At 42.5% G+C, this 20650-nt stretch overlaps 2 protein-coding genes across 2 annotated transcripts in view; both read left to right on the forward strand.

Annotated features, from left to right (window-relative positions):
* Positions 1 to 5592: 5592 nt before the first annotated feature.
* Positions 5593 to 13227, forward strand: fgf8a (fibroblast growth factor 8a). The gene is made up of 5 exons (XM_042065100.1): positions 5593 to 6740; positions 6834 to 6870; positions 7866 to 8046; positions 10229 to 10335; positions 12046 to 13227. Exons 1-5 carry the CDS (start codon positions 6709 to 6711, stop codon positions 12319 to 12321), a joined length of 633 nt encoding a protein of 210 aa, XP_041921034.1. The 5' UTR covers positions 5593 to 6708; the 3' UTR covers positions 12322 to 13227.
* Positions 13228 to 18395: 5168 nt separating this feature from the next.
* Positions 18396 to 20650, forward strand: part of fbxw4 (F-box and WD repeat domain containing 4) — a 34652-nt gene continuing 32397 nt past the window's right edge. The window contains exons 1-2 of the mRNA XM_042065088.1: positions 18396 to 18770; positions 20134 to 20229. Coding sequence (XP_041921022.1) covers positions 18586 to 18770; positions 20134 to 20229 — 281 coding nt within the window. The 5' untranslated portion in view covers positions 18396 to 18585. The remainder of the gene's footprint in view (positions 18771 to 20133; positions 20230 to 20650) is intronic.

A 20650-nucleotide genomic window follows, 5' to 3' on the forward strand; every position in this document is an offset into this window, starting at 1 on the left:
TGCTAAAACCATATTGTGTTACATGTTCATATGGAATACGTATTACTGACATGTGTTCAATTAAAAAAAATAGAAAAGGGAGGGAAAAAAAGAGAAGAAAAGCCACACACACATACATATCGGGGTGAGCCCTATGGGGAACGTGAAACAAGCGCTGGCTTTAAGTGTGGGAATAAGTTACAGTGTCTACGTCCAGGGCCTGGACTCATAAGCGCATGGCAGGGAAAGCAGGTCTCCTCCATATGGACAGCTGGTTTAGGAGGTCCTTAACAAGCTCGGTACCTGTGAAAGAGTTGCTCTCGGGCCCTCGCAGAACCGGCGCGAGAACAATGAAAGAGTGGAGACCTGTTAATAAGGTGCTTGAGTAAGCCCATAACTTTCTTTTTTACAGTAAAAAAAAACAAGAGAAGTCTATTTTTTTTGCCTTTTCTTTATCGCACGCCCACATGTTGGACACGGAGAAAAGGTTGAACAAGTGCCGAACTGATTTTTGTGTTTCCTGTTGTTCCTTATTTGTGCAGTTCTAGTTACATTTTAAAGACATTTTTCATAGGTAATAGCAATTAATTACATTATGAGGTGTGTAAAAAAGTTGTGCTTTTGCACACCTCCTTGGGACGGGTGTGTGACAGCGTCACCAATGTCAAAGAAAGTAGGAAGCTCCCGCACGCTGTCTTCATTTGCAATTGTACTAGTTTTTTATTGCAACGTTTCGGTCAGATGACCATCATCAGGCAATTGCAAATCAGGCATTATGAGACTCAGCCTCACCCTCAACTGTACCAATGACATGATATCAATCAAAATTACATTATCTCTGCTGCCTGACAGGGTTTGTTGCTGTGTTTGTGTGTTTGTATTCAAACTCAACATGAGATCCGTAAACAAAAGCAACGGCTGACACCGGAACCCAAACAAAAATATATGAGACACACCACATGAAACCCAAACAGCAACGGAACCGTTTCTTAATGATCCTTTAGGGCCATTCAGCCGCAGGCATTCTTCACATTCTGGATGGATCTGTTTCTCTACTGTCAGGCTCCTCACCATTAGTTTGTTTGTTTATCCATTTCCTTCCCTCCCTCCAATTAACATCTCACCCGCTCTCAGGGCACTGCTCTGTGTCTGTGTGTGTGTGTGATTGAGTGTGTGTGTGTGTGTGTGTGTGATTGAGTGTGTGTGTGTGTGATTGAGTGTGTGTGTGTGTCGCTGTGACGCCTGTCCGTCACTCATGCCACCAGTGAAAAGGAGACTTTTAAGGAAAGGCCAGAACAATGCCAGGCCCCCCGGTCGGTCCAGTGCTGTGTGGTATTGGTACTCAAATGAGTTCGGTGTCCCTGGGGAGGGACAGCTTTTCTTGTGTGTGTGTGTGTGTGTGTGTGTGTGTGTGTGTGTGGTGTGTGGTGTGTGCCCCCCCCCCCCTCCTTACCCCACCCCGCACTTCTCCTCCCTGAGAGGCGAGTGATGCGTCAGACGCTGAGCAGCCTGTCGGAAAGAGCCGCCAGCCGTTTCCGTGGCGAGCCTCAGTCGGGGCTGGTGGGCTATCGCCACGCCGTCGTTAGTGATGCAGGGGGGGATCCCCAAGGCGGATTGACAGGGATGGGATGGGCCAGGCCTAATGTTTGGAATGACGTCCCCCCAAACCCCCCCCCCCCACCCCTTCTGTCCTCCGCCTCCCCACCCCTCCTCTCTCGGCCTGGGCCCCTCTGGAAGATCCATCAGGCCTCACCAGCGAGCGGCAGGTAGTCCGCTCCCCGCCGCCTGGCACAGGGCCTGCTCTGCCCTCCTCTTAACCCTCAGAGCACCAGCATCCATCACAGGCTCTGCAGGGGTCCCCCCCCCCACACCTCCCCCTCCAGCCCTCAAAATCTCCCTCCCCATCCCCCTCCTCTCTCTCACTCTCTCCCTATCCAGTTCTCTCTATTCCTGTTTTTTCTCCTTCTCTCTGTTTCTCTCCCCCTTTTCTACTCTATCTGTCTCTCTTTAGGTCTCTCCACCTCCACTTCCCATCCCCTCTTTGGCCAGTCATGCAACCGCTTCTCTGTCTCCATTCATTTTTATTGCATTTTATTGCATTTCTCCTCCACTATTGTCATCTATCACCCTACATAACTCTTGTGGCCTTTCTTCACATTTTTTCCTTTCAGCATATTTGTCGGTCTTTCTCTCTTTGCCTTGCCTGTTTACCCCCCCCCCCCCCCCGCCCCCCCCGCCCCGCCCCGCCCCCATCACAATCTCCTCTTTGCTCCCTACAGATAAGTTCACTTATGGGTCCCTCCAGACCAGAAGCAAGTCATGGTTAAACACACAGCTTGACTGGGTTTGCTTTGCAAAGACAAACACCACCGCTATCCAGGTCCGGGACCTAAAAATAAATAAATAGATACACTTCCCTAACCAGTACTCAGCACAAAGACACAGGACAGTGATATATTTACACAACCAAGAAAAAAAAATCAGCTCGATTTCAAGAGACACAGTTTCAAGACTAAAGCTATACGTAGCATAGATTTGAACAGTAACATTTTAACACACCTTGTAAAAGTCACCCTCAAAAAGACTCAGCATAGCGATTTACCCTTTATTTGGAGTTGTGTCTCCCATCGCCTGGCAACAGAGGCATGACTATTTTTCGCTCTGTCAGAAATCGCAGGCTGGCTAACACCTTGTCTTCATCAGACATGGTTGTCAACACGTCACAATAGTTATGTGGGTATCTGACATGTCGCCGGGTCAGGACAGCTCTTTCTCGGGTTTGCTGGCCACACCGACCCTCACCCAATCTCCCTAGGCCCCCTTGACTTGACCACTGACACCTTCAAGGGTAGAAGCTACACTGTGCAGTTCTGAACGAGACAGCTTAGATCTTACTACCCCAACTAGAGAGTAATTTACCCACTCAGACTGAATAGGAATTATTAACATGTTTATGTAGTAGAAAAAATGTCTCTTCTAACTGAAAGTCCTCAGAATCTTCTTGCCCTACTAGTATTCCATTGACGATTCCATTGATTCTTTGAGGATCCAGGGTTGATTTCTCCAAAGCAACCCATATGAAGAGAAAGACAAGAAAGATGAGGAAAACTGTAACTGTATTGAACTGTATTGTCTGGTGTGTTGGTATCTGTAGTCAAAAGTGTGTGTGTATGTACAGTATGTGTGTGAATGTGCCACTATATGGCAAAACACACATTTGCGTGTGTGCGTACATGTGTAAGTGTGTGCCTGTGTGTCCACATGTGAACATCTGACGTCAAACAGTACACACACACACACACACACACACACACACACACACACACACACAAAGGTGAATGTGGAGAGTCACACATTCCATTCAAGCGTCCAGGTATTTGCTGAGAGCAGCCATCTCCATCTCCATCCCAGCTCAGGTGTCCATGATGGTGTCCTAGTGTCCTCTGGACTGTCAGAGTCAGCTCCATTCCCCCAGTGGGCCGTGCAGGCACGGGTTAGCCAGGGAGCGGAGTGGAGCGGAGAGCTGGTAATGGCCAGGCCAGCCCTGCCCGAGGCTATGCAGAAGTGCTCAGCCGTGCACTGGGACTGTTGACTTTTCAATGGGCCATTAAAACACATCCTCCTCAATACAAAACATAACACATGGATCAAAAAAGAGAGAGGGAATAGAGAGAGAGAGAATAGAGAGAGAGAGAGAGTAATGGAGAGAGGACAGAAAGAGAGCCCCTTCCACCTCTTCTTTTAAAACACAGGAGGTGGAGGAAGAATGCGGGTGAGGTAGGGGAGATGCATGTGTGGGCTCTCTCCCTGCGCTGTGTTTGCTTTTGGGAGATGCTGTCAGACTTGAGCCCCCCTCACTCAAGAGAACCTGGGAGATGAAACAACGCGCCGTGTCTCCTGACCCTTCTACCTTCTCGGCTTGCTCACCCCACCCACGACGATGCTGTCCAGGTCTACTTCGAGCCCCCCCCCCCCCCCCCCCCCCACCCCCACCACCACCACCACCTCCACCACCACCATACACTCACCTTACACCCGACACTCACACCGTGACCACAGGGGCTAGGATCTTATGCATATGCGCTTCTGAACCAGCTGCTCATACTGCACATTCCCCCAAATCATTTGACCATTTGTGCCACGTTGGTATGCTATTGGAGTGTGATCTGCCAGCTGTATTACAGAAGAGAAGCATATGGATATACCGTGTCATGGCAGTGACAGTACACTCAATCATATTCCCCTCTCAGTTCGGTTCTCGAGCTCACTGGTGTCAAGGTGATTGGTCTGAAGAAACATGTCACTTTGAAGTGCTGACATGTTTAAAATGTACTCTCTGGGCAACTGATTAAATCTGTTTGAATCATCACTGAAGCTGCTTTTTTTCAGAACATAAGAGCTTAATCATAGGTAGGCTTTCACCAGAGACTTTGAGGTTTCTCAAAGTTGTATTAATTTTCCTTTTCGTGTTCTGGACAATCCTTGGTTAGATCTTTGTGGCTCCCCCTTGTGGTAATTATTAGGTAATCATGGTTGTAACTGTCCGTGATAAAGCAGAGAAATAGGTGGTGTCTTGTAAGAGCACACACAGACTTTATTTATTTTATTTTATAATACACAGCGTATGCTACTCTCCACCAAGTTTAGATAGGATAACCAGACTATCCAAAATGTCAGCTTTGCTATTAATCTTTATTCTTTGTCTATTGATACTGGAATATCAGATTTTATCTGTAAATTCCTTTAACAGCCAAAGTGATTGATCTGAAGGAAAAAGATTCAGGACTAACTGAAGTTCTTCTCTTGACTATGAAAGCCCAGCGCCGTGTGGTGATACCATGTCAGGTAGGCCTACATTTTAGCTCTGTCGACGGGCGTTGTCAACCGTGGATGTTAACCAATTGAATAGACTAGACTATCTGCAAAATGTCTGTATGCGCTATGACTATAACCTAATTAATGGTGGGCCATCAATAATGACCGAGGCCTTGATTAACGTTTTTGAACGGTTTCATAGAAGGTGTGGGTGGAGTGGCCTAAACGAGGACGAATCAAAGAGTTTATGCTTTGGGGTAAACAGACTGATTAATTTGTATACGTTCACATAAAAAAGCCCATTATGAGATGTGGAACCCAGTTTCAATTAATAGTACGTACACTGTTGTTTAGACTCGACTGGCATCATTTAGGCCATCATCTAAAGATAGCAAAGTTGTTAAAACTAGTCTCTGCTAATCCCCTATCCTGAAACCAACAAAACAACAAATTCAACATTTAAAAATCACCGACAAGTTATGCGAACTGTGATTACATGAGACCAATAGGCCACATGAAAAATGTTGCACTAAACTGTGATAGTCACTCATTTGTACACGCGTAATTGTCTGTTTTTTTGGCTAGTTAATGAACGTTGAGTGGCCGTAAGCGTAAGTTATCACTAAAGAGTAAAACATAGACTAAGTCGAGAAATGACTATAAGATGTGTCGTTCGTCTATGGGTTGATGGGAGGGGGCTGTTGTTTTTAAAACGCTAATCGTCTGTAATCCTTTTAATATGTCTCACACTTCTCCTTGGCAATACACAAGTCTTCAGAAAAGCCTGTTTTGAGGATTGCGACTAAGAAATTGCACCACTTTAGATGCGTATTTGAAATTCCCAAAGTTTTGCTAAAATGTTAATGTTATAAAGATAGTGGTGAAAATGTAAGCTTTTGTCCAATTTGAACCTCAGCGAGATCAAGACAGTCCCAGTTGATATGAAAAGCTTACCAAGAATAACTGTAAACCGACACAGAATTAGTGCGCATATCAGACATTCTAGGTGCGGTGGTTTTGCGCAGAAGTGTCATAGCGCCATGGGCTCCTCCTGCCTTCACTCAAGTGTTTCTCCTTCTCTCAGGTAAGGGTATATTTTAAAAGTAGGGGGAGGGGGGTTTTTGCTTTTGTTCTGTTGAAAAGGGGGTTTGTTCCTCCAGGATCGCCCTACCATCTTAACCAGGGGGTTGACACTGGCAATGGGTGTAGAGGAGGGGATAAGAGAGCGCAGTCAGTCCAGCACCAGCGTTTGCTAAGGACACACTACCACACCACCATCACCGCAAAGGGGATGCGCCAGTTCGCTTCCTCTGCTTGACTGTCAATCGGACATTCATCCCAGGACTCCAACCAAATTACTGAGTGGATAAGCCAGGGAAACGGCGTCAGAGAATCCACCTTGGAGATTTCTATACCGGCTTGCAAATATCGCTACTAATGTACAGTCTACCATCTCTGTGGACGACAGTGGACTTTATTTGTCTTTCCTTCAGACGCGCTTTTCTTTGACTTCCATATCAACACGAAAGCTCATTTACCAAAGCTCGACATGCACATTGCTTTGTCAATAAGTGCACTTAAACGTCCAGAGTGATGCAGCAACACTGACTGACTTGACTGACACTTGTTCAACAACAGTGTCCTAACTCGTGTTTGTATTTTTTCGGTGAGGACGTGGTCCTGGTCATGCCTCAGACAGCGTTTCTGCCATGAAATGTATTTGTTGCTCAAAGATATATCGATCGCGTCGGCGCAGGCTGTGAATTGGAGTTCACGGGAGAGTGTTTTAATAAAGGATATAAACAACAACTGCTGAGAGAGGGAAAAAAAATCCTTCGAGGTCGTTTTGAATAAAATAAATACCCTCCGCTGATCGTCAGAATTTTATCAGCTAGGACAACCCCTTTTATCAACATGCGACTTATTCCTTCGCGACTGAGTTATCTGTGAGTACATATTTCCTGAAACCATCAAACGACTTCCCTTTGGAATAATTGTGTGCTATCTGTAGCCTAACTTGTGCTCGATCTCTTTTCCAGGTTCCTCCACCTTTTTGCGTTCTGCTACTACGCTCAGGTATGAAACTCTTCATTCTACAATACTTTTTTCTATACTGTAAAAATTCGCATGTTGGTAATCTTAATCAGGATTCATTATTAACTGGGTTTTGTATGCCACAAGTGTTATCGGTCTAATTACATTTCATTATCAGATGTAGGCTAATAGTTCAGTATTTGAGTGTGCTTATATTGGGCTCAAAAATATAACCTCAGGCATGGACTTGTATCCTCTTGCTTAACATTCAAAATCATAAGTTAGACACAGCTATGGATAGAATTGTGAGGTCAAGGGGAGAAGAGGGGGCGAAAGGTGAGAGACTGCAGTGAATGTGTAGCACAGTTCACAGGGGTGAAGCTTCTCCACATGCGGAATACAGTAGCGGGGACAGCATACACATTAGTAGGCCTAATAACCCGCATACGTTTGTAGCATACCGCTAGATTGTCGATTACAGAATGGCCTCAACATAGACAAGCGAAGCAGTGGTGGTGCAATCCTTCTTTAAATTACCATGGGGGCTGGAGGATAAAGCTTAAAGTTACAATTATCTCTCGTATTCTGCATGTGGTGACAGAATGGACTGACTGTATTTGTTGACAACTATGGTTTGACCCGCCCCAAAACACGTTTGGAGGGTTGTATATTTAAAGTTTGAAATTCAACCAAGACTGCGGTAAGGGCAGACTAGTCGAATCAGTACAGGTAGCCGACACTATAGAGTCGCTGCGTTATCGTTGCTTCTTATTCTCCCAGATGTTGCGCAAGGAGATATCTTAGGTTGTAATTGTCACAGCTGTTTTCATGATCTCATAGAGGCTAGAAGATAATTTTACATTCTATTGTAAGTCTACACTTACTCGCCGTGGATAGTTTATAATTATGTTTACAATTAATTTAAAATAAAAGCATGAAATGAAGCGGATATAGAACAAAATTAATTCATAAATAATCCGGAAGATTTAAGAAATGAATGCAGGTATATTGACTGTGTTATATTTAATTTCTGACAGGTAACCATTCAGTCCCCGCCTAATTTTACACAGCATGTGAGTGAACAAAGTAAAGTGACGGACCGGGTAAGCAGGAGACTCATTCGGACCTACCAGCTTTACAGCCGAACCAGCGGCAAACATGTCCAGGTACTGGCGAACAGGAAAATCAACGCCATGGCGGATGATGGGGACGTTCATGGTAAGAATCAATGGCTTATACATTTGTTTTGCTGTAGAAATATGACGTATGATTTGCAGTTCCAAGTACATTTTTAACTAAATCAAAACAACATAAAGGCCTACTGCTGTTGCATGCCAAAATTCCCAGTTCTGAGTAAAGAGTTGTGTTTTACATATTTATGACAGCTGGCCGATGCTATACAGAGCCTGATTTAAAGCTTTATTTTGATACGTGCGCATTAAACTTTTGTGGCGTGTCTGATGGAAATAGTTTGGCAGTTGGTGTCAGCTGGTAAAGTTAAAAAGAAGCTGTGGAGTGCAAAAAATGTCAAATGGATTCTAGATTGTTCTGAAGGTGATTCTCAGGAGAGTCCCGTATGTCTGGAAGAACCATTAGAACTCATCTTACTTACCGGCTGAACATTTCCTGAAGAACGTTCCCTCCCTTTTTGAGCAGTTCTTGGATTTAAAAAAAAACCTCGCCTGACCATATTGTAACATCCACTTTTTACATTTCGCACACATTTACATTTTTTTGTAAATTCCTGTCATAGACCTTATCCATCCTGTGTGAAGACGCGCATTTTTACTATTTGCATTCTATGATGGAGCCTATAACTTTTACAAATTTTGCCATGGGCATATTTATGTTTTATATTGACAACAATTGACATTAAATTGTAGAACTCACAATGTATAAAAAATATGATAGGAATAAAATATTTCACATAAATAGGTGATCTAATACTTCACAGGATGGAGAACATGCTGAAAAAATTAATGAAAAATTCATATCTCACATTAGCCTAAATGAATGTGGAAATATTTAGGCTACAATTGGACTGGACATCTTTTGGCCTCAGCAGCAGTGTCTCAGTGGTTCACTGTGGTGAACAGCCTTCATATGGCAGCTCCCTATCCTATCGACCTCCCTGTCCTGGGCATTCGCTGTGTAGAGGCATTTCAGTGTGGTTGATCATGAACAAATTCCCAGACCCTCCCCCCCCTCCTACCCTCCACCTCTGCCCCCCATCACCACCCACTCTCTTTGGCAGGGAGGCTTGGGTGACATCCGTGTCACCTGAGCATGCTGCAGTGGGGCTGGAGAGTGTGTGGCTAGTGCCTGGGTGCTGATCTGGGCTTGTGGTGAGGCTGCTCACCAGCAGGCTATCTAACTCCCCTCCATTTGAACCGTAACTCTTTACGATCGCTAAGCGCAGGGGAGAAAAATCAAAAGATGGGGCGGCCTGTGTGAGCGGCACTTTGACTCCAGGCCAGGCAGAGTGGAAGCCTTGCTGGTGGTTAAATGAAAATTGCACATCCTTTTTTTTTTTTACACAGGCCTCTTCATGTCAGGGCTTTTTGATGGGGAGTGATGATAGTTTGGTTTAAACTGACACCCCTGCTGTCATCTCTGGATATGAAGTGGAAGTTTTAAGAGCATTTTTGCTTTTAGACATTTACATTTCACTCTGCAGTCCACAGTACACCACAATTGTAAACCCAAACTCTATTGGATATTGCTGAGGGGTTTTATATATGAATTCTTGCTTTGGTTGGTTGTTTGGGAACTGAGTTAGGTCATACGCATGTTTTTGATGAATGCTCCTCAAGGAATTGTAGGATTTTGTGGCATCAATGCCCCAAAAGCTAGAATTTTGGGCAGACATTGATACACAGCTGCACAGCTGAATGTACTGTGCTGTGTATGCGTGAAGTATACTCAGATTTATAAGAGAACTAATAGTCCTTCCAGGACATCTTCTTTCTTTCTGAAAGAATCAAGGTACACATGTTTTTATCATTTTGCCAGAATTTAAGCTTGCATAAATCCTCAGAAATAGTCCCAAAAGGTTTAGTGTATGTGCCCCTGCATTTGTGCACGTGTGTGCATGTGTGTGTGTGTGTGTGTGTGTGTGACTGTGTGTGACTGTGTGTGTGTGTGTGTGTGTGTTTATGTGTGTGCGTGTGTGCGTGCACACACACACACACATGTATGCATGTATGTGCATTTGTGTCTGCAAGGGTTCATGCCTCAAGGAATCGTTGGCTTGCAGTGTAGGTGGGTCTCTAATGAGAGAAATAGCGGCCGCAAAATTACAGCTCCCTCCAAATATGCTGCCTTTGTCCAGCAGTTGACTGCATTACCTCCAGATCAATCCTCCAGGTAGTTAATAAAATGACCTTTTTGTTTCCAACAGCTAAACTCATTGTGGAGACAGACACATTTGGAAGTCGAGTTCGCATCAAAGGAGCAGAGACAGGCCTCTACATCTGCATGAACCGCAAGGGGAAGCTGATTGGCAAGGTAAAGGGAAAATGTCATATAGTTTTTGTTATCGCTGCAATTCAGTATTGGTTATTGCTCTGCGCTTGAGAATCCGCTGCTCTTTAGTTCAGATATCTGTTGCAACAGCAGGGAGTTTTGCAGCAAGCCTGGGCCAATATGCAATTTTTACAAAGACAATATGTGTCAGAATGAGCAACAATTAAGCAAAACTAACTAGCCATTTTGTCTATGACTAAACGATGAAGTATGGTTTCTATCTTTTGCAATCTGTAAAAAACAAACACTGGATCATAAATAAACAAAAACAAAATCATCAGGGTTCTCTCTGGCCATCCCCAAATGAAGCTTTAGGGTTTGTCATACTATCTACAGTAGCTTCTCTTAGCTCCTTTCCCTGTATGTGTGATGGAGTGTGAGGAATAGGATCTTTCCTCCTTTTTTAGCCGTCCGTTGTCGCTCCAAGGGTAGATTTGTGCCTCCTTCTCGCTGTGCGCGGTAATAAAGTGGGATCCGTGCTCTGCCCCCTCCTCCTAGCACCCTGCCATGTGGACCATCTGCTTGGCATCCTGATCTTATGCTATCCGACATATTGGCTGCCCAACGACAGCCTGCATGGAAGAGGGAGAGAGAGAGAGAGAGAGAGAGAGAGAGAGGGTTGGAAGGAGAAAGGGTTTTTTTTTGTTTGTGTTTGTTTTTTCCCCCCGCTGGTGGAGATGAGTGCAGTTTTTTTCACTCCAGGTCCCCTGGGTTTGAGTTTTATTTTTAAACAGGCCGTTTTGTTAAGAGGTTGCAGATAGGATTGCACTCTTGGTTTGGCCCCTTCAAACAGTGATGGGCTGCTGATTTGGCAGGTTGGAAGGAGTGAGAGGAGCTGGGTGTAGGATGTGGGATTTCAGTGGTGGTAAGAATCATAAAGAATCATTAGGTTATTTATTGGCGGAATGGAAAGAAGACCAGATGAATATTGACATTTTTACTTTCATCCATCCAATTCATCCAAATACAATCCCATCAAATTAGTAATAATTGTAGGTTGACCAATTAGAACATCCAGCGGAAGCTAAGAGTCTGAGTATAGGTACTGCTTAATTTCAATTGTATAAATCTTTCTGAGGCGAGACTAGATATTGGCTTGTAGTGTGATTTATATGTCTATGTGTAATCACTTGATCTTATGATGTATTGATATTCAAGTCATGCACCTCAAAAGAGCTGGTGGTGTATTCGACCATGAAAAGCGCACTGTCATAAATACATCCAGATTTTTTACGCATCGGCCATAAAGAATTAAAACTCAAGGCACCCACCAAAATATTTCCCCCTCCTATGCCAAGCCTTAAACTATTGACCCATGAGCGGCTAGTGCTGGAAGAAACGATTTATCTCAGAGGATGGATCCGCGTCTGTGTTTACTGAAGAGGGAAAGTCATTGGTTACTGCTGTCATTTCCTTCTGCCTTGATCTTGGAGTATAATGACTTAAGCATATGCCTTGTGCGTGTGGGGGGAGTCAGTGCGATTGTAAACTAGGACAGGCTCTGTATAGTTCTTCTTGATAGATTCGATTTTTCCCATCAATAAATTTAAATATTACCCCCTCCCCACAATACCGCCATTCACTTTTTAAAAAAATTTCCATTCTATTGTCACAATTCAAAATACCCTCTTAAGATGAGAAAAATGGAACAAATTGTAATGTCTTTGTCCTCTGTGGTTTACGTGTTTGTAGAGAAATGGACAGGGGAAGGACTGTATCTTCACCGAGATCGTCCTGGAGAATAACTACACGGCGCTGCAGAACGCCAAGTTTGACGGCTGGTACATGGCTTTCACACGCAGGGGAAGGCCCAGGAAAGGCTCCAAGACCCGGCAGCACCAGCGCGAGGTCCACTTCATGAAGCGCCTGCCCAAGGGACACCACATCACGGAGCAGCGGCCGTTTGAGTTCATCAACTTCCCCTTCAATAAAAGGACTAAACGCACACGCTACTCACGAGAGCGCTGATGACCAAGGAAAGAGGAAGAAACGATAGCTGAGAACGATAGAGTGAGAGAGAGAGAGGGAGGGGGGAGTGAGAAAAAAAGACTGAATGGACAGAAGTTCTCCACCTCCTCTTCCTCCTCTTCCACTCATGGACTTCTAGAAACAGTTTTGTACTGAGCATTAATATACCTAACAATTAGTTTTTATAATTTTCCAGAAAGCAAAAAAAATTAGAAAAAAAGTGGGATAAATGAAATCTATTTTTGTACTCCAGACTTTTAGTACTGACCTGTGTAAAATGTTTTAGAGAATGGTGCATAAGACTCATTGGACATGCAATGAGAGCTGGCGTTTTAATAGTGCGGGACTTTATCTCTGTGTTTTGTTTTGTTTTGTTTTGTTTTTCGGACAGTTCAGAGTTTGTACTTTTCACAATGCTGCTTTTTGGGAGATTGGAAGAGCCTAAGAGAACGCACTGACAGTATGAGAGATGTGTCTTTTCAAACTCTCTTATACACAAACTCACGCATGTAAAAACACACACACACACATACACACATGCTGACACACTGACACGCACCTACATAGTAACACAGACTAATGCATTTCCTGCACACATGCAAGCACACCCCTACACATCCACATATACCATGGGCTCCTCTAAACCTCCCAGTGATTAGACACCCTACTCATCTCTGAATAACCTCCCGGCTTCTGGAACTTTCTTGAGACGGACACAGTAAAAGCAGACCGAGCTTTAAAGACACATTGTTATGGCAGCTAAAGGTTTATGATCACAGGTTTCCTGGGTTTAACTGTAAATTGGAGGTGTATAAATGTGTCATTTGAAATGTAGGAAACCCTTTGTTCTTCGTTGCATTTTGTTTGTATGTTTTTTATACATATATAAATATATTTTTATTTGAGGATGTGTAAAATAATTTTAATGATGGAAATATTTATTTAAAAAGGTGTAATAAATTTACATTAGAATACTGAAATGTTTTGGTCCTTTCACTAGTATTCTGGTTGTGCTGTTCTCCAGTGGATCTTTGAGAGGAGAAACATCTTTCCTGACCTTGTCTTCTACTATTCCATTGTTTAGTTTAATTTTGGGGTAAACATAAGCACATATAAATAAACAAATATAAATATCTGACAATCTACAACTGGAAGCTGATATCGATGCAACCCCAAACTCCTCTGATCTATAACTTGCCTTATTCAAACAAGCTTCTCATCCTTACCCTTGAATACAGTGCAATCCAAAACATTCACATGCACTTACATGTTCTAATTCCTTGAGTGAAAAAAAATTGGGGGTGTTTCTGTTCTGAGAGGGATACTGATCTTTGGCTCGGGATCTGTTTGTGATGGCAAGGGCCAGGCCCCAAGCCCACGGGGAGAGGCCCTGTGGGAGGACTGCAGTCAGCTGGCCAGACCTGCTTGGCCTCCGCTCTCTGCACTGGACAGGCTGCAGTGGCTCCATCTCAGTGTTTCCCTCTCAGCAGCAGACAGGTGGTTTTCTTAAAGCAGCACCATGCATGGAAGAATTTATATTTAATATGCAAAACAATTTAGTGCTAAGACGATACCCAGTTTGTCAAAAGCCGACTAAATAGGTCAAGATCCTACCCGATCAAGAACGCTACGTAGTGCAATATCAAGCATCCATGTACACATAATTGCCAATGTCAGAGACCTTCCATATAAGTCACTGTAGCATCAAAATGAGTTTGAAGCCGTTATTTGAAAGTATAGGTTTCTAAACTTTAGCATCTTGTAGCTTTCAATGGCTTCTGCCACTGGAATGTAATAGATATCCTCCTCCAGAGCAGAGCCAGGTAAGGGCCAGCTCTGGGCCAAAGGTGGACACCGCCTGGGGGCTTAATCTGATTGGAAAGCTGAGGGTCGCTCTAAAGAGGGTTGTATTTGCTCACAGGGCCCTCAGGAGTGGGAAGCCAAAGATTGAGTATGTGTGTGTGTGTGTGTGCACGTGCTTCTGTTTGTGTTAGTGTTTAGAGAAGCTTTTTGGCAAAAAGACTATGTTTGACCTTTGTCTCTGAAGCATTGGGTTTGGTCCTCCTAAACAAACACATGCTTACCTATCCCCTTACAACCTTTATCCACCAAGATTACAAGTACAGGTCTAGAGGCCTGTGTTCTCAGCATCAAGTCTAAGCACAAAGCAATATCTCACACTTGACAACTCAAATTCACCATAATTGGTCTTAGTTCCTGGAAACCCAGCAATCTATTCTTCTTCTCTGCTCCCCTCTCTCTCTCTCCCTCTCTCTCTCTGTCAATGCAATCAGTGGTGTGTCAGGCCTTTTTCTGCTGGTTTATTATACATGTATTCTAAATACCTTTGCACTTCTGTTATTTTTGCAGCAGTCCGCCATGTGGTCAGCCCCATGTTGTGCTGGTAGCTGACCCCCAGGGTTTAGGGTCAGACTGTAGGAGAGGTAGGGGACCCAGCTGGGTTTTCTGGAGCAGGGTGGGGGTGGAGGGTGATGCTATTCTCCACTAATTTGTCCAATTCTGCCGAACAGAATACAGCCCAACAGACCCCAGTTCAATCCAGTTCTGTCTGACCCAGTCTGCCAGGATATAGCGCTTTGTATGTTGGTCATGCAAAAAGTCCAACTAATTGAGTAAACTGTGTAGCATCCCTATACGTGTCAACATTATTGGGCATGTTGACGAAAAGAAATGTGAATAAGCACAAAAGTTAGAATATTTCTTTCTTTTTGAAGTAAATAAAATTTATGAAATTACTGACTTACTCTTTCCTTGACTTACATTCTTATCTGTACCTTTGGCTATCCATTCATTCATGTCATTGTTGAGAGTTTTTTTCTGGTTTTACTGGCCATGACTATAAAGTTGTAGAGGACCTGGAGAAGTGAGTAAAGTTGTGGGAAAAATCACACCTTTAGTGCAGCTTGCCATGCAAATGAGAAGCAATTGCAGAGAGAGAGAAAGAGAGAGATGGAGAGAGAGAGAGAGAGAGAGAGAGAGAGAGAGAGAGAGAGAGCACAACATTGCTTTCATCCATTTTATTGAACTGCAACCGTCATCCTTAACCCCTCATAGACAAACAGAGCTACCTTCTTAATTTGCTTTGGGAGCAATTTAGACTTGTGCAAGGCCCCCTGCTGAAGTCACAGAGTGGCAGGGGGCAAAGGAGTGGATGACCCTGGCTCTTAACTGGGTTGGCCTTACACTCTGACAAACTAGCACTGGTCATAAAATCACTCCTACAAACACAAAACTAACAGAAAGACTTGATGTGAAGGGATCCCCATACATTTTTGTTTGCTGCTTGAATCTAGATTTGGAATTTGTTCAGCATTCTCAGGAGTCCCAGGAATGTGTAGTGCTTGAACGAGAGCTAGTAGTTTAAATCATAATTGTGCAACTTCAGGGGGATTTAAAGGATTTATGATAACACTAAATACAACAGATATCGATTGCATTTGTCAAAACATTGTCATTGCATTTTACAGATGTTTATCCTTATTGCATGATTATGAGAACCCACACACATAAGAAGAACATTATTTGTACAGTAGTATTATTTGTATAATTTGGATTTAGATATTTTTTGTTATTTCCAAACAACTGTTCAAAGTACTACTGACTTTACAAATTAAAATGCTAAAATATTCAATTAATTACTTCCTAATGAAATGCTAAAAGGATGTATCTATGTTCCTTCAGACAAGGCCAGGGAGAGGAAGACCTAATGGCTTAACTCTGTGGCATAATTGAAATGCAAACAGGGGATCAGAGAGATGAATCTCGACAGTTTAATTGTTTATATATGGGACTCACGGGAGACCTGTTGACTTTTCCAATTGGGGCTGTAATCCTTTGTTTGTCCATGCATTTCTAAGACTGATTGTCAGAATGATCTGAACAATTACTGGGTAAATGTGTTTGCCAGCTCAGAGGGAGAGCCCCTGTGTACCATGGTCACCCTCTTTTAAAAAAAGGAAAAAGATCAAACGTGAAGACCCCCCCCCCCCCCTTCATTTCCTTTTAGTCATGTCAATTCAACTGGAAAGCCAACCATAAATTATTTTTTAAAGAAATGCAGCATTCTAGGACCCAGGCACCTAGAGTAGCCAACTTTCAGAAGTTGCAACAAAAATGTTCATGTTTCTATTGTGTGCTGTGCACAGAAGATCAAAGCCTGTTTTGTTCTCAGAGTTGAGGCAGTGGGAAAAATGGGACCAAATACAACATTGGGTGTTTAAGGTTTTGTTCCAAGCATCGATTTGTCACACTTGATATTTTTACAGAAAGTACATTGTGCTAAATGGAAGAAAATGTACATGCTTTAGTTAAGTTACATTTTGGAACTAAAAAAGTTACACCACAAACTAGCCAAAAAACCTTTCCTTATGAAAATTCACACATTTTATTTAGCTTGGTGTTATTGCAGTAGAATGATGACCTGTTACACAATGGAACATCTTTCGCAGACATTTTCTTTTTCCCAAAATGTGTGGTAATACCTGCGACTGCTGTGCTGAAGGTTACTCAGGGCGGGCTCTGAAGAATACCCAGTGTGGTGAATGGCTTGGACAGAGGGAGGGGAGGTCAGACCACCACTTGGGTCCAAACAAAAGCAGCCACCAAGTAGTTGCATTTCTGACAATCACACACCATAACCTAGATCAAATGGACCCATTGTGGCAGTAATATAAAAACATGTTATACAATGACAGCTCTGAATGCTTACATGAGATGGGGTCCACCGTCAATGACAAGGGGCTCACCATACAAAAAAAAACGGAAAGAAAAGGAGGGGGGGGGGGGGGAGAAAAAAACATCAAGGCATTTGAATCTGCCGTAGACTGAAGGGGTGGATGGGGAGAGTGATTGAAGGAGCGAGGGAATGAAGAAAAGAACAAAATTGCATTCCACAAGCAACTGAGCATGTCCTCTCAGAAATCTAGTCTAAAGAGGCCAAAAGACACGAGGGGGAAAAAACTCTTAATAAGAGGAACAATGACAAGCCTCAACTCAAAATGTTGAAATGGTGAAGGGCTGTTCACGCTGGCCTTGCCATGGAAACACATTTTTTGTTGACCCCATTACAATCAAGCCTTTTTTATGATTTCTGGCCAAAAAGAAATGAGAAACACAAACCGCCCCTTATTTTTTGTTTAGTGCTATTCAAATAAGCCCTTTAGACATTTTGAGACATCTTGTACCAGACATTTATTGTGATGGTAACCTCTGAACCTATCTACTATGCCATGTTGCGCTTCAACAGGAATTAAATCTGTGATGTAAATTTCAATGAAGTGGTTATAACTCAGTGTGTCCTTATACTACTTAGATTAAAATATAATATCAACAAACAAAATATCTAAAGTACTAAACTCCATATGTGGTGTGATGTTTTGACCTGTTTGTAGACCTCTCAGCAAAAATAGCCTACTGAAGTAGGCACAAGAACAGACATAGGCTACATAACAAACAGAGAGAGAGAGAGAGAGAGAGAGATAACTCTGTTAACTTTCAAACTGCATTGCACCAAAAGAAACAAATTAGTGCACAAAGGAAGATGCCCCTAGACCCTAGGGTCTGGGCTGAGCCTGAAGGTTTCCAACTCATAATGCTCCAGGTTGAATGTTGTCTATTTCCTGCACTGCCACACACACTGTCTACCCCTTCTAGGCCTACACAGTGCTGTTGATTCTCATTTTCTGTTTTTAATCTAGCTACACTGTCAATATGTTTAGATGCATGGTTACACTACCTAGGACTATGTGTCCACTTAAATATTTTGACAACATTTCGCCTACATGTGCCGCCCCAGTTACCATCCAAGTGCTCTGGAAAAAAGTTAATTAGGCTACTCTCAGGCTAACGTTTTCAGGGTAAAATGACGATTGAAAAAAAAAAAAGGGATTCCCAATCCCAAGTTCCCAAATTTTAAGAAATCATGTGTTACCTGTAGATTCTTATAATTATGTTTGGATTAAAACCAAATATAGGCATTATATAGATCATGTTCCAATCATACTTCCCTACTGTGCAACCCAGGAGCGCGTACGGCTACCAAAATGTTACGTTACGTCAATCACGTGATGCTCAGTCGTAATGTAATGGCTTCCTACACAAACTCTGTCAACACGCTGTGAAAAAAGATGGAATACTGTGTTTTTCTCTTTAACGTCGTTGATCGAGTCCATACTAAAGGCGTTAATAAACGTCTACGTTTAAAATATAGAGATATATTTAGACTACTACTTGAAAGGACTTGAAATGAGTTTATTTCAGTTACCAGATGATGTCCTCTACCTTATCTTGTCGTATTTGGACTGCAAGTCGTTGTGTCGTCTCTCCCAAGTTTGCAGGAGACTTTTCCATTTCACACGTCGTGATGCGGTGTGGAGGAAGATAGCCAAAGATCTCATAAACACAGGAATAACACGGCAAGGAGGAGACTTGTAAGAAATGTTTTCTTTTTCGCCACATTTCTTATCAGGCCCAGGTTGTGTTACGCTATTTACGTAGCTCTGATAACCAATGGTTTGCCATTCCTATGGCACCTGCGTCATTTCTTTAGCGTAAAACGTGCGTATGGTTCTATTCTCCATGCGAAAGTAGCGATGTAAACAAACAGGTTGGTTGGTTTACTACAGGGATATTTGTCACTTTCTCTGACAGATCTCACTCGGTAGTTAGTCTATTTAACTAATATATTAGGCGGTTTTCGTCCGCCTGAAATAAAACAGTAGCCTAATTCGTTTTGTACGTTTCGTGTTATTTTTTACTTAACCATACAATTGACCACCTTTTAAGGAAACTGCCAGCTAGCATAAGCTATCAGTTTGTTAACCATATTCAAAGTAGCCTAATATGTTATTATTTCGTTTATGATATTCTTGTTGGCCGATATGATGTAATCAATGGATGTGTAGTAGGTTCGTATCCAAATTTGCACAACGATAAAACCAGCCTAACTCTGCAGACACATTAGGCTATAACAAGTTTAGGTTTGTTGGTGTTGTAATCATCACATTAAAATACACAGTGCATAGGCCTACCAACTATGATACATGTGAATGATATGCTATGGTCATTTTAAATGACACAGTAAACAAACAAGTGCAACACTGAAAAAGAATAATAGCCTTAAGACACCTCTGATCAACCCTGTCAGTCATACCCTTTGGTTTTTCTGTTTTGTTTCTTTCTTTAGGTATTGGGTGTCTCTTCACAATAATAATAATTATTAATAATAATAATAAAAACAATGCTGCTTGAAATTGTTTCATTGAGCAGTCTGTTATACGTTTATACAACTCCATGCTTATGTGTAGGTTCAGTCTGCATAATTAGACATTTACCTATAAAAATGAATCTTCCTTCTTTGGAAAACTTCTCTTGCCTTAGCTTACTGAATAAACAGAAAAAGGAGGACTCACAGGGGTTTGGTTTTTGACCATCTTAAGCCATCCGTAATGTTTGTGCTGTTTGTTACACATTCAAATCTCTCTGACCTATAGTAGGGGTTTAGTTAGTATGTGCCAGCATTAATTGATTTTGCGGCAGGACTGAGACCTGCGCTTAGCCACGGCCCCCTTTTTCATGCTCACAAGTATGCATAATCGGTTAAGAACAAACATGCACTCATTACATTTTTATCTTTGCTGCTGATTATTGTGAAATCACCTGAGCCTCGCCACCAGGTCCTGTATTTTGTGTGTCATTTGATGGATGTCAAAACATAGTATTATAATTAAAGGAAGTGTAAATTGGTAGACAGTCGTCATGCAGTGTCTTATTAATATCTCTTCACTGTCTCAGGTATCAGGGGATTCTCTTGAAGGACAGGGTGAGGATATCACAGAACTGGTCACAAGGCAGCTGTCGCAAAGAAGTTTTGTTGAAGTGGAAGACAAAGTGAGTTTCTGAGTTTATTTTTTTTATTGTGACTAGTCCAATGCACATCAGCAATGATCATGCTTTTTAATCAGCCTATTTTGATATGCCAACCATGTCAGACAAAATTATCTTGTCAAAGGTGAAGTGTGTGTGTGTGTGCACACAAAAATTAACAGAAATATGTCTCTTGTGTAGAAAACAAGATGTTTTTTTTTTTTGGAACAATTCCTAAAATTAAAAAAATACAGCTAAACTTAAAAATAAGTAAGTAAAAAGTTCATATTTGTGTTGAATATGAATCGGTCTCTGACCATTTAGAGTCAGAATATGATCCAGTAGTTGTCTTGGTGTGACCTCTCTCTCTCTCTCTCTCTCTCTCTCTCTCTCTCTCTCTCTCTCTCTCTCTCTCTCTCTCTCTCTCTGTTCCGCATGAAATACT

This window comes from Alosa sapidissima, chromosome 16 (genome assembly GCF_018492685.1).
Source record: "Alosa sapidissima isolate fAloSap1 chromosome 16, fAloSap1.pri, whole genome shotgun sequence".
NCBI classification, from domain to species: domain Eukaryota; kingdom Metazoa; phylum Chordata; class Actinopteri; order Clupeiformes; family Clupeidae; genus Alosa; species Alosa sapidissima.